General features: G+C 39.6%; 1 protein-coding gene across 6 annotated transcripts in view; it reads left to right on the top strand.

Annotated features, from left to right (window-relative positions):
- CLUAP1 (clusterin associated protein 1) overlaps positions 1 to 14,538 on the top strand; it is a 71,969-nt gene that overhangs the window by 16,134 nt on the left and 41,297 nt on the right. For all 6 annotated transcript variants that reach the window (XM_030001407.2, XM_030001411.2, XM_030001413.2 and 3 more), the window contains 3 exons: positions 6,270 to 6,353; positions 8,452 to 8,585; positions 9,774 to 9,915. In XM_030001407.2, the coding sequence (XP_029857267.1) occupies positions 6,270 to 6,353; positions 8,452 to 8,585; positions 9,774 to 9,915 (360 nt within the window). The remainder of the gene's footprint in view (positions 1 to 6,269; positions 6,354 to 8,451; positions 8,586 to 9,773; positions 9,916 to 14,538) is intronic.

Raw genomic sequence — 14,538 nt, 5'->3', positions numbered from 1 at the left:
TGCGATCACAGTGTGTGTTAGTAAACTCCCTGAATAATAAACTCTTCAAAGGGAGAGCTTTATTGCCTGCGTAGATGGCAGTAGTTGCAAAACCCCTGTTTGCAGGGAGGAGGGGATGTCATGCTTCCTGGACTAAGACTGAAGGCAACAGTGGCAGTGAGGAGGTAACTTTTGTATGCATCAGGCTTACGACCTCCTGCAAAACAAGGAAGGATTTAACCTGTGGTCAAAAAATGTTTGGTGCAAGACCAGTGTTTTAGAAAAAAGCTTTCATTTCTTGTCATTATCACAAAAAAAGGTGTTTAGAAACCTCTGCTAGACCTTGAGCACATCAATATATACATATATTACACCACATTTATCGTGAGTGACTTGTGTGCCGGTCACGCTTAATTCCTTGCCTTGGTTTGTTACTGCAATTCAGAAGATACGTGCATCCATTTATCCACGCATCAAGCATGCAGGAAGCTGGTTTATCAGTTTTTGAGGCATAATGATGGAAAATCATTACCAGTTGGAAATGCTTCACTGGCCATATCTGCAAAATGTTTTTTGCAATAGTCGCTCTTCATTGTTAACCAAGTATAAAGCTCCTGGGGGAAAATTCTCAATAAGGGAAGTGGTGGGGTGCATTTGTAGAGATGGTAGCATCTTCCTGCCCCTGCTTTTTGTGGCTGGTAAGCGTATTTGGCTTTCTGCATGGTGACATTACTGTGCAGCAAGGGAATGTGTGAATTTAGGATGGCTTCAGTATTCAGTATTCCACGTTAACACTGCAGCACCCAGAGGGACAGGAGTACCCAGGGGTGTAAGGGAGTTTCAGACTAGATATAAGGAAGAAATTTTTTATGCTGAGGGTGGTGAAACACTGGCACAGGTTGCCCAGAGAGGTTGTCAATGCCCCATCCCTGGAAGCATTCAAGGTCAGGTTGGACGGGGCTGAGCAACCTGATCTAGTTGAAGATGTCCCTGCTCATTGCAGGGGGCTTGGATTGGATGACCTTTAAAGGTCCCTTCCCACCCAAACCATTCTATGATTCTATGAAGTTGAATAGCTTATCTCTTGCACGTGAACATGTTTGCTCAGCAAGACAATGCAAAGTAGCAAGCGCACTCGAAATTTGCACCTTAGTTCACTTTGCAGGAACCTCCACATATAGACAAGTGCTAGCACCACTGCTGCTACCTTGGCAGTTGGCTGACTTTCTGAGAAGCTCTTCAGGTTTCAGCAGAAGGCCAAGCAATAGTACAGCTATTTCCCATTCTAGGTCTGACATTTAAGCTAAATGAGCCAAGCTACTACTGAGTCCGTGGAAGTGCTTCTAGATTTCAGAATGGACTCTAAAGATTATTCTTCATATAAGGATTCTGAATTGGATTGTAACACCTTGCACACAATGGAAAGGTACAGTGTACCTAGAAAGTGCTGTCTGCTGTTACCAGTTTCTGCTAAGGTCAGAAGGTGCTAGGAGCTGTATCTTGACCCTCTGTCAGTACTTGGTTTGTGGAGCCCATATGATACTTGACAACATACCAGTTCCCTCTGTAGTGTTTACTGCTAATACTTGATGCTTTTCGAGAGTTTTGTCTTATGTTCTCAACAATTTTAATTGTCAGTATAGAATATTTCTTGCCTTATATTTGACATGCAAGTGGGCTGAAATCCAAACTTGCAGGAGCTTTTATCTGTTTTTTTTTGTTTTGGGGCTGGTTTTTTGGAGGGGGGGGCGGGGGGGGTGGGGGTGAGTTGCCTTTTTTTTTTTTTTTTTTAATTCAGGAAGATGACAAAGCTGTACTGTGCTTTGTTAATCTGCAATAAAAGTGCAATATAGGGACCTAGTCTCACTTCAGATGTCTGAGGGTGTCCAAGACTTTTGAAGAGGGCTGGCAAATATAATACAGACTTAGGGCGTCCCTGAAAGATGACAGTGGACACATTTGTTCAGGCAATGGAGTTACCTGCATATTACCACATATTTCAGAGATTGTGTACATACCCTAAAAGGTACTATACTTTCAATAAAAGATAGGTATTCCCTAATGATCCTGGAGGGGCAGAGAGATCCATGTGTTTCCATATCCAGAAAACTTAAGGCTGCAGACCTCTGTGCAACAGGTCTTTAGTGACAGGAAAGGCAAGTCCTGTGCTGCATTTCTGCATTTTATATTTCAACCAGCCTTTTCATGTTTACCTGGATGTTTGGCAGTGAAGCTGCAGGAAGGTTTGATAAGGTTACTATCTCTGTATTTGTATCCTACAGAATGCTTTTTTGCTGAATGAGGTAGAACTTCTGGTTAGGTGAACCAGTTGCTTCATTGTCTTTTGGCACAAAGAAGCTGTACTGTGACACTAAACTGAGTGTTGTGAGAATAACGGTAACTTATGGTCCTGTGTCAGGCTGACTTCTCCACCAAAAGGTGGTTGCTGCAGCAAATGGCCAGAACCGCAGCTCGTTGCCTGGTCCAGAAGGCTGGCTGCTGATCGGATTCTTGTGGACAGAACATCGGGCTTCTGCTCTGACGATCTGCTGTGGCCTTCTCCCTTGCTGGTGTTTGACCCAGGGGACCATCGCTCAGCAGGGATGCAGATTTGAGACAAGTAAATTCTTCAGACAGATGGAATTTTGAAGGCTTTAAGACCAGTGCTATTTCCTGAAAAGACTACAGTACAGTTTTGCTCTAAGCAAATTTATCTTCACTTTTGTTGCCAAAACTTGTGCAATTTGGGCAAAACTGGCTTCACTGTTAACTTTCCATGTCCTGTGGGGAATGTCCTTTCAGGCTGTGCTCTGTTCTGCTTGATTGGGCAGTCAGCTAGTCTTTGATTAGAAATCTTTCTTACTTTGTAATGATATTCTCATTTCCAAAGAAAACAAAGTTTTTGAGTCTAAACTAGCCAACTAATTTGTTAGTACTTCCAATTGGTTTTGTCCAAAGTGAGATTCAAACCTTGAAGAATTAAAGTCTCAGCCCTTCCATGCAGCACCAAATATTAGTCCAACCAGGGAGGATAAATAATGCCAACAAATGGTGTCTCTTGTGTGCCTTCATGTGTTTTCTTTAATAATTGTCAGCTTTAGTTCATCAAAAATAATTTTACACTTGGCTTCCCTGATTTTTAATTAGTATTTATCATGTAAAACTATAGCCAGGGAGCTTGTGGACACTTTGAACAGGAAGCAGGTAAAAAATCAGCTTGTTCATGAATACCTCTCTGGTTTTGCATATAGGTGTTTTCTCAAGTTGTAATTAACAGGCATAGTCCTAAACTGTTCTGCTTCTTACCTCCTCTTGTCTTGATAATTTCTTTCTATATTTTTCATCTCTCCTGAGAACTCTATTTTTAATGGTTAATTTAAAGGAAACCTCCTGTGTATTATAATGTGTATTCTGATTAGTACACCTAATTGCAAAGAGTACATTACTTTAAAAGAAAATTAAGGAGGCCATATTTTTCAGCTCAGTTTCATTTGCGCAGTTTTTTTGAGCGCAAGGAATTGTGAGTACAGCCAGTGGCAATGTAATACCTGCTATTTGGACAAATTTAGAAAATTGGTTTTGCCTTCAAGTATACAGCCTATTTGTATCCACAGATTTAAGCATGAACAGAAGAGCCTTTGTGTAAAGCCAGGTTTTAAAAATCTCAGTTGTTGTGTTACTGCGTATTTTATATTGGGTAAGAAATACTAGTGAGGATGAGTTGGGCTGGAGGAAAAATGTGCTTTAGTTGCTCACGTGTGGAGTCAGAGATAGTCAAAGTGGTTTTGTTAAATTAATTTTCTTTAAGTTGCTAATGGCTTAACAATGTTTAAATTAACCAACTTTGGTATTTTAAAGTAAATGTTTTTCCTAATGTCTTCATAATATTTGTGGGGTATTTATTTTTCTAATATGATCTGCCTTCCTTTTAATCCTCTTCTATATGGCCAGTTGCAAGGGCTTTTCTGAAAAGATATATTAAAAATAAGTTTTCTCTTTGAGAGTGTTCATAGGAAAACAGGAAATTGCCCAGTGATGGATACCCGGGGAAGCTGTTACAAACATCCATTAAAAATTTCTCAACAGCTTTGCTACCCTCAATATATATTTATTTTTCAAATATATTTCCATTATATATTAATATAATAGTGCACTGTAATGGAAGCTGTAACAGTCCACTTGGGTTTTCCTCTCAGTCTGTTGGGGTGTGAGGAGGTTAATTGCCCTGACCCTCTCCTTTTTCAGTTTAGCCCTGATTCAGCAGTCTGAAAATACAAATTTCTGCTTTTACACTACTCTTCATTGGCTTGACACATTTTTCCAAGCAGGTGTGACTAGGACTGAACCTTGTTCTAGAAAAAGATGTGGATTTCTGCATGAAGGCTGTGGTCTGTACATGAAACTTCTATGGGTAGTAGAGGGAAGGTAGAAGAAGAAAAGACATTAAACTTGTATAAACTATTCTACCTTAATAGGGTAGATCCTCGCAAGTATATCTAAAACCCATCAGTTACCCTGACCCAACACACGCTGCAGTGACTTGTGCCTGTTCTGTGGGTGTTTTACCAGGTTACTGAGAAGAAATTGATAAGGGAGTTGTTTATAATTAAAAACTAAGGTCCTTGGTGTTTCTTTTATCTCTTTTGAAAGTGGGAAGGAAAATAATTTCCTTACCCCTGCTGAGTGATAAACTATTTTTTTTTTAAAATATGTTCGCTCTGTAGCAGAGATCTCACTATTGCCGTCAGAAGAACCAAGTACAGTTGGCAGGAGAGTGTCTTTACCAGGCTGATCTGGCTGCCATTTCAGTTCAGGCAAAGTCGTCACAAATAAATAGGCATTTTGTTGAGCTTGTTAAATGCATAATATTCTCAGAATAGCTACTGAGCTACACTATTATTGTGCGGTCTTCCTTCAAAAGTGTCTACCTGTGGAGTTATTCAGGAATATGTATTGTGCAGACTCTTTGTATCTTATTTTCAGCCAAATTAACTTTCTGCTGCTTGGAGCTTGTATTTCTGTGTGGACAGGAGAATGTTCACAAGCACTTTAGGCAGCGTAAGCTGTCACTGCCACCAACAGATGTAGCTCCTGTTGCTATCCCCAACATAACATTTCTTCTACTTCTTTTCCTGTGCCAGACAAAAAAGCCTTCATGTGGCATGTGGCACGCTCGTTCAGGGAACTGATCCAGCAGAGGAATAAGCTCAGCACAAAAAGCTGCTGCTTTTGGCTGGATGAGCTCCCTGGTTGGGTTCACCATGCAACTCCCTGAACTTGAGTGGGTTGGGAGCAAGCTAGGCTGCCTGTGGTGGTTGCTTACCTATGCAATCTGGAGTATCTGGCATGGTAACGTTACAAAGTAATTGTATCTGCTTTCCAGAATTCATCTTGTAGTAGGCTGGGTACAGCCTGTTGCAATGTGTATAAAGCATTTTTAGATTCTTAGTCAGATGTTCTCTAGAGAGATGCTATTTCCATCTTTATCCACCTGTTACCAAATGGTTTGCCAACATAAGATGATTTTAAGGACATGTAGCTGCAAAAATCTCCCTCCTCTCCTCCCAGTAGCAAACAAGTAATCCAATGTTTTCATATAGTGACCAGGTCAGTGTTGTAAGACATCATACAGACAAGTGCATGCTGAATACCCCTAAGCCCATCTGTCCCCAAAGCTGCTGAAAGTGGAAGAGTTTTTTCATCCTTTGGGATCTAAAGAAGGATCCCTGGGTGGTTTCTTTTTGAGAAGTCTGAACCACTTGGTTATCAGAATCAGAGAAACCCATACATCTGCATCATCTGATTTTCATATGGGCATAGGAGGCACCTGCTGACTGTCCCAGCTGCCTGGCAGAGTTAGATGAGTTAATAGTTCTTGTTGCTCCACAATTTTTGTGATACTGTGCTCATCTACCTAAACTATTGCTTTCACGGGTCATGTTGTAAAGATGATGAAATCTTCTGTGCTATGTTGCATAACTTGCTTAACATGTAATAAACAGTGCAGTTTCTAAAAATCTGCATTCAAGAATACTTGCAGTTCAGACAGTAGCACTTATCTTGTTTTGAAAAGATGCCTTAATTGCTCAGTGTTAATCTCAGCCTCACTTAACTGACTTTTTCATCATCTCCTGTTTTTTAAATCATTTGAGCCTTGGTGAATAAACACTAAATCCTACTCCATTTGTTATGCAGATGATCGTATCATTGTTGCTTGACCACCCTCAGTTCTGCATATATTAGTTCCTTTCTGTAGTGTTTAAATATATTGATGTATTTTTATTTCATAGGAAGCAAGAACAGAATCTATTGCCAGACCTTTGGAGATAAATGAGGCAGAGAAGATGATGAAAATTGCCATTGACTGTGTTCTGGTAAGCAAAATGGTATTTATTTAATTGGAAAATCATAATTTCTCTCCTGCAAGAACAACATAACTCTTTTTATCGACAGCCTAGGGTTAAGAGTGCCAAAGCACACATCACCTTCAGCTGGCTGGACCAAGTAGTGCTGCACCTGGTTAGTTAATGTAATGTTGAACTTCAGTTAATGGCTAGTGCAGTCTTTGGTCTTTAGGTAACATCAGATGTGTGAACACAAGTTCATCAAGGCAGAGGTCAGTTTGTGATGACTCCTTGTGTCATGGTAATGAATATGGTCACTGATGATCCTTGTGGTTTATTTGGGAAACCTGTTGTGTTCAAAGTGAACAAGCATGTTAATTGAAACTGATAGCTTTCCTGGCTGAGTGAATGAGGTGTTGGCACAGAGATGATTGTGAGCTGGCAGTCAGAAATCACAGCCTGCAGCAGAAAGGGTAAATGATGCTAGCAGCAGCACCTAGGAGAACATGTTGAGATCCGGTCTGCTGTCACTGTCACACTGCATAACTGTGTTGGTTCTATGTGCAGAAACATTCCTCCAGTTGATGCATCAAAGAACTGCCTCCCTTGGCCTCTCTCTTGGGAGAAAACACATTTTAGTCATATTCCCTGCCTCTGTTAGGAGCTCAGTAGTAGCCCCAGAAGCTCTACAGGAGGGATAAAAATTGCCCAAATAAGCACAGAAATCTACATCCCACCTTCATTGTCTAAGCCACATAAACTTTGCAGAGTCAGGGCTGCAAGGGGTGTACCTGGTAGCTCAAAATGTGCTGGTACGTCTGGAGTTGTGAAGTTGGGCTCTGGAAGCAGGGTAGCTGAGCTGGCCAAGGGGTAAGAAGAGCTGCCACTGTGCTAATTAGTGCCATGCCAGTGCATCGTTATGGTTCTCCTTTTGGAGGACCTTTTGTCTGTCCCAGTCTTGGACAACACTGTCCTTGCTCAAGTGCTTGGGTTCCTGTATTTCTGAACCATTAGCTGCACTCACAGCCTCTGTGCGAGTATGGCCGTTAATTAAATCCTAGTGATTACTACAAGTTATTTAACTGCAAACTGTGTCCAGTCCAATTGTATAATTACAAGGAGTGGAGTTCCAGATTTAAACAGCCAATGCATAATCAATAGATACTCCAAGCGATTTTTTCCTTATGTTTCTGCTCCTACTCACAGTCTATATGAATTCTAAATGTTGTTACTATGCATTGCTATTCTGTGCAGTAGTGCTAATAAACTAACAGCAGCAGAGTAGAGCAATTGGCTTCTTGGGAAATAGCGATAACACATACCTCAGCTGGTTTAGTTCTGGACCAGTTAATGAAATGACTTATTATAGCTGAGCAGCACCTTACAGTTACTGCTGGAATTTCAGCAAGGGTGAAGTCCTCTTTCTCTCTCTCTCTCTCTCTCTCTGTCTCACTCAAAAGATGCTCATGGTTTCCTGAGCATAAGCACACTGAATGTACTCAGCTCGTTTTAATAAACTGGAATATTCCCACTTCCCCCTCCTGATTCCTGTAACACGTGTTGTAATGTTCAGGATGCTTCCCAGATTTTGAAAAGATGGATAAAGGAAGAACTAGAAAAGGATGCAGATGTTTGGATAGAGTAAGTTCTTTATAAAGAAGTGACCTTGATCTTGAAGAGGAAAAAAAGAAAATTATGGAAACCTAAAATTCCCTAAAATAGTACCAAGAAATAAATGCATTTCTCATCTGTGTTTATTCAGATACTCCACATCAAGATATGTCAGATTTTTTTGAGGAGGCTTCTTCCTATCTTTTACTGCTTTTGCAGTGAGAAGGAAAAATAAAGCTAAAGCCCAGGGCAAGCTGTGGCTTTTTTTTCTTTTCTTCTTCTAGAATGTCTGGAAAAAAACCCAGGTATTTTAAATTTGTAAATGTCCAGTTAGTTCACTATCCTGGCCACAAAGAACTTTTTAATTTTCATTGCCTAGCCAGTTTATGTTCTAGCTCATTGATACAATGTTATTTGATAACATGAGATGTGAGATTATACAGAAGAATGTTCAGCATCTGAAAGATAATTCTAATTATTCCAGTGCAAGCCATGGTTCGCCATCCTTCTCTTTTAGGAACAAGTCCAAAAGACTAAAGACATGTTGAATAATGTGGCTTTGGATGAAGCCAGTTTGGAAGCCAAGATTGAAAAACGAAAATTGGAACTGGAGAGAAGCCAGAAGAGGCTACAGACTCTACAAAGTGTTCGGTAAAGATTATGAACTGATTATCTACTGCATAAATGAGTGTTAGCATAAATGATGGAACTGTGCATTGTTAATGCTTAGAGCGGCAAGGAGTGAAGTCTGTAATGAGACTGAGATGATGGCCTGTGGAAGGCCCACTCTGGATTGTAACTGTTCATTTTTCCATTACCATGTATTTGAAATCAGAATTTCAGGGCTGTTTAAAAGTGGCCAGAATATTATTTGTTGGGGTTGCTTAATTGCTGCTTCAGCTGTACAAAATGGTCAGGTAGCATGTGTTGTCTTTTCATTTGACATTAAACATAGATTGTGTCAGGTAATTCTCCTGAAAATGGCAACTGGTGCAAACATTCCTTTTGTTCCCAGAGGCTTCTAGCATTCTTAGCCACCAAAAAAAAAAAGTTCATTATTCATCCCTTATTAGGATCAGTTCCTCTAGGCAGTGATTCAGCCTGCCATAAAATCAAGATGTTCAGATTCACAGTTTAGGTTGATTTCTTGCCCTTAATTAAACTGCAAGTTTATACAATCTACAAGATCATGCTCTATTTTTGACCTAATATGAAAAAAAAACCCCCCCAAAAAAAAAAAAAAAAAAAGGAAATATTAGAAAAATGATTGGTGGAAGGAATGACATTGATTCATATACACGTTTTGATCAGTAATAGTTTGGAGGAAGTGTATTAGGTAGATGTGAAGCAGCAGTAGTGTTCTTTGGGGTGCAACGGTTAGCTCTGTAGTATAAGGACATCATCATTTATTGGTGTTAAGTCTAGTTACACTTGTAATGACACAGCACAGTTTTGTAGCAAGTAAATCTCCAGCGAAGTAGGTGATTTACCAGCTGTGCTACAAGCTAGTTTTTTGGAGTCATAAAACAGCAGGATAATTAACTTTGATTTGCCTGCTAAAGGGGCCAAAATGCTGCCTTTCTGCCTGTTTGAAAGGAAATGGTAGTGGGTACACAATAACCTTTCCTTTGCTACATGTAATTTTTGCAGGATAGCTTAATGAAGTTTTTTGTCTTATGCTTTTAGTCTCTGAAGTAGTGTGGAACCTTAAAAACAAAGGTCCTTTTAGATTGGTTTAGTAGACATGGAAAGGAAGCTGCAAAACCAAAAATGCTTATTTCAGAATTCTGCATATACAGGTCAATATTTTGCTGAGTAGTTTGTGCTTGTTCTCTCCAGTCCTGCTTTTATGGATGAGTATGAGAAGATTGAAAAGCAACTGCAGAAACAATACAGTAGTTATCTAGAAAAATTCCGTAATCTGTCCTACATGGAGCAGCTCCTGGACGACCATCGACGGATAGAGCAAGAGATGTTTGAGGTAAGACAGCTTAGAAATGCTCAGCAAGCCTGTATATCCTGTAGTTCTTGGCCTTATAACAAAAAATGTTTTAATACCCCTTTGCCAAAGCAGCACATTACTAGTTGTAGAGCCAGCTCTGAGTGACTGGCAGTTTATTGACAATCCAGTAAGTGTGACTGCTCTTGGACAAGCGTGATAATACAGCTTTATTTCTTGAGTTAGTGAAGTTAAACCAGTGTAGTGATGCCCCTTTCCAGTCTCTGACTCCCGGAACTTGTTTTCATTTGATGTTTTTTGTTCACGAAGAATGTTTTCAGCATTTCTAATCTTCCTTTTCTTTTCTTACATACAATGTATGTGCTAAGAGTTGTTAGGCACTTATTTTTATTGTCTGCCAACAACTGATGTGTAAGGGTTTCTCAGCACAAGGCTCTTCAATTTCCTCATGGTAGCCTTCTTCAATGAAAACAGCAAAGCGTATCAGTGAAAAGATCAGATATGCTGGAATCCTCTCTCACATACTCTGCGGTTTTGTTTGGCAGAAATTCTGTTTTCTGTTGACTTGCTGAATTGTATCAGTTCAGTGCGATTCTCTATTTTGTATCCTGCTGGATAATCTGTATTTGTATCTTGTCTTGCTCCATACTTTTCTTTGGGTATTTATTGGACTGCAGTGCTTTCAGCCAACCTTTCATTCAGCTTCCTGTAGCTTCATGTTTAACTTGGCTTTTCATCCTTCTCACAGTCATTACCCAGTGTATCTTCTGTTCTTCACTGAAAACATGTTTCAGTGAATGATCACCCCTTGGACCTTAATACTGATGGGTGTGCTATACCTTGAGTTAACCAGTGCTTCCTCTTTCTGGATTGTCCTATCTTTCATATGCAGATCATATTTTATTTTGTCAACACAACTTACTCTTGTTCCTGGCAGAAATATGGCAGAGCTATGCATAATGTTCCTTCTATCTGACTATGACTGCATGTTTTGCTTTTGCTATGTCTGTATGTCTCTACTGATGTGAAAACAAAGTAGTTTGACCCCAAGTTTTTTAGTCTTCCCCTTTAAAGTATTCATACCTGTGTTTACTTATAGTAAAATTTTGTGACCTGTGCTTAGGCTGCAAATAAGGCTCAGTAACTTTATAGTCCCCCTTCTATAACCTGTCTCTCTTGCATCTGTGAGGTATCTTTTTAGAAAGCCTTGTCATTCTATAGAACTGATGGTGCTGAGAAGCCTCCCCTTTGATGATTGCCTGCACTCTGTTCCTGCGTGTCTAAGCCCCACAGTACAATGTACAGGGGGCTTCATAACCAGGCTTCAGGCCATTCTGCAGTCTGGAGAAAATATGGTAATTTCCATCACCTTTTGGACATAGGAAAGGGCATACTGTATTCTGTTGAGAAGTCTCAAATATTTTGCGGCAGCATTTGCTTGAGGGATAAAATAACCTGTCTTCTAAAAGGTAACATGGGCATTTGACAACTTGTTAATCATTGTGAACCAATTTCCCATTAACTTCCCTTTGTATAAGCACTGTCTCTGTAGATGTTATTTCACATACTTCTAATCTGTAGTCAGCTTGATATTTTCATGGGTCTTGTTTTATGATGTTCTAGTTCTTCCCCATATTTCTGGCCAAAAAAAAAAAAAGTCCTCAATTAAACCATAATCTTGAAATGAAGCCTAAAATCTGATTTTCTCCTTCTGTTCAAATGCCATTGAGACTTAATACCGAAAGTAGAAATGTTTTGAACTGAGCTACCTGAAACTGTTTATAAATTCATGCACAGAAGTTAGTAATGAGTTGGCGTACAGCTCTTCAGGGGATTTTTGTTAAAAGATAATAAGACAAAGAAAAAGCCTTTGTCATTCAGGACTGTGCTCATGCTTGGAATATGGAGAGCACTTTTTATTTTCCTTTGTCTCCTTCTTTCTGTGAGACACCTGGAAATCTACCCATATGGTCTGGCTTTTCATTTACTAGGATCAGCAGGTAGCAATGCTTCAGCATTGTGCAGAATTATAGAGTATAAAAGCTTGTGACAAAAAGATGTGGTTTTTCTCCACACACTTCTATCACTTGTTATATGCAGTATGCGTTAGCAGGCATCAGAACTGGAAACGTCTTTAAGACGTGTTTTATGCTAAAAGCAAAATGCCACCAGGTCTTCTGCATTTGGAATGCGTTCTTGCCATGTCTGGTGGTCTGTACTTGGGTGTCTCTAACTATGACCTCAAGTGATCAAGTTGCTGAACCCTGTATCTGTTAAATACATTGTGTTAGCTTAAACCAGCATGAAGTTTACCTGTCAAATCTAGTTCTATAGCTTGAGCTTAACCCTGAAAGTATCCTGAGATCATTTCATTTCACTTCCCGTATATTAGTCTGTTAAATCTCTTCACTAGGGAGTGTTTGGGAAGACTAAAAATAAAAAGGTGGAAAAAAGGTACGTTTGACAGTTGTTCTTCAGAACTGGAGAGGGAGCATGGGGATTAAGAACAGAACATTGGAGTATCAGAAAAACCTTAGAATATTTAAAGGATGAGACTGTAACCATTTCTTTGTGGGCAGCAGTACAGTGACTCAAGTAGCCATGACTGCTTTGTTGTAGAAGCTGTTGCTTTGGTAGAAGAGGAGGCTATGCATGTGTCTCTTTTACATGCAGATTTTCAGGAGTGCTGGAGTCCAAACTATTATTTGAAATCATTATGAGATATCAGTGCTCAAAATCAGGCTCCAGGACTTGGTAACTGAAAGAGGATGAAGAATCTGGGTCCCAACTAAATCAAGAGACTTGCTGGTGCACTCCTATTTCCATACCACTGTGGGGACTTTTATATTTTTTTATTTTAAAAAGATGGTGCACTGTTTAATCCATTTCAGATTAGTCTCTTGCCAACCTGGAACACCAGGGTATTTCTCTCACTTCTTCTGTCAGTCTTGATCTGCTTTTCAGCTGGTCCTTCATTGTCTTTGGCTACTTGTTGATGAAGCAAAACTGTGTGTCATGTATTACGTGCTTGGAAAAAAAAGTAGTTTGCTCCAAAATGATGCAGCATGTTGTCCTAAAGTTTATAATCTCGTGTCATTTTCAGAATCAACAGAGGAAGAAGTAACGAGGATAATTACATTTAATCCATTTTAATACACACTCTCTCCAACTGTCAAAAACCACTGAAAATTATGTTGATTTTTTTTCAAGCCTGATTTGTCTTTTGTTCCACCAAACAAATCTTAATTATCTTCTGTAGTAGAAGTGAGAGTCAATTCTTTTATTATCGCTGTGTATTTTGTTAAATAGCTTGCCGGAAAAAAGCAACAGCAATGTAATTAGATTAATCCAGCACTCCGTGTACTGTTCAGTACTGAGGAGTGTTTCCTGGACCCCTTTCCTTGACTAGGTGCATGTTTTTAGGAGGAATTTTTGTTCTGATTGAGAGTCCATTGCTGAATAATGAGACTAATCTCTAGTGCACTTAGACTCAAAGCTGTTTTGGTACCCTGCTGACGTTGCGCAGCTAATGACCTGGGCCAGAGTGCATTTCCTAATTAGAAAAGTGATTTAAAGATTGTACCCAAGCACACAATTTTAATTAAGTGACATTGAGCAGTTGAAACACTCCAGCCTCTCCAGCCTGCAGCACTGGTCATTTTTGTGGATTTTTTTCGTTTGTTCTTTCATGTGGTAGGTGTACAGTTGCATGGAGAGCAGCACTCTGTAGCTCCTGTTATTGTCTTAGGCCTCCTGTTCCCTTTGCCTCCCGGTGTCCATAATAATGTGGAGCGGTGGTTGGAGAGCAATTGGCAGGAGTCTCCTGCCAGGCACTGGACTGAGAAATCTCTCTCTGTGTTAAAAGGAACTTAAGGGCTTGGTGGTGAGTCTGAACCAAATGAATTGCCAGAACTGAACAGTTAATTGATGATGAAATTACCACCTGCAGAGCACCTGCCCATTTGATGTGGAAGCCCATGTGACATGTATGAAAAAGATGAAATTATTTGTCTGTTACCAACCCTCATCTGTGGAAATGTCAGAAGTCCTCACATGACTCCTCCTTCGAGTGAGTTGCTCACACTTACTGACAAACTGTCATGCACTACTTATTATTGGACCTGAGGAATTTAAATAAGGGTCTTTTGTCTTTGCAGTTTCCTTAGCCTTTTTCCATTTTCAGTCACCTCTTTTATTCTGTTTCTGTTCTCTTGTGCTGCTCGTGGAATTAATCCATCTTCTTGCATTTCTCTGCAGAAGCGAGGATTTATGTGCCATATCTCCTCAAAGATTTGTTCTTATTTTTCTACTTTGTAAAAAGATTCAGCACACTTCATTAATTTTTATCCTGTTTTTAAGATGAAATTGTTTCTAATGTTTAGACATGAAAGCTATTAGAACTTTGGCTGCTCTAAAAATCAAAATTTCAGGGGTTTTCAGATTTGGGGGTTGAAATTTTCTATGGACCATAAATGAATGCCTCTCTTTTAAAGGACAACACAGTTCAAAAAGACATTTTTGTGTAATGCCAGAATAACTTGCCAATATCCTTTAGCATTTGCCTTTTCTTTAGGCAGAATATGCTTATTCTTTCTTGTGCTTCTCAGAGGTCATCCCTGAAGTACTTTCTTCTTCAGCTACTTT

Source organism: Aquila chrysaetos, chromosome 25 (genome assembly GCF_900496995.4).
Source record: "Aquila chrysaetos chrysaetos chromosome 25, bAquChr1.4, whole genome shotgun sequence".
Taxonomy (NCBI): Eukaryota; Metazoa; Chordata; class Aves; order Accipitriformes; family Accipitridae; genus Aquila; species Aquila chrysaetos.
The sequence above is the reverse complement of the archived record's forward strand: the minus strand, read 5'-3'. Positions and strand labels throughout refer to the sequence as shown.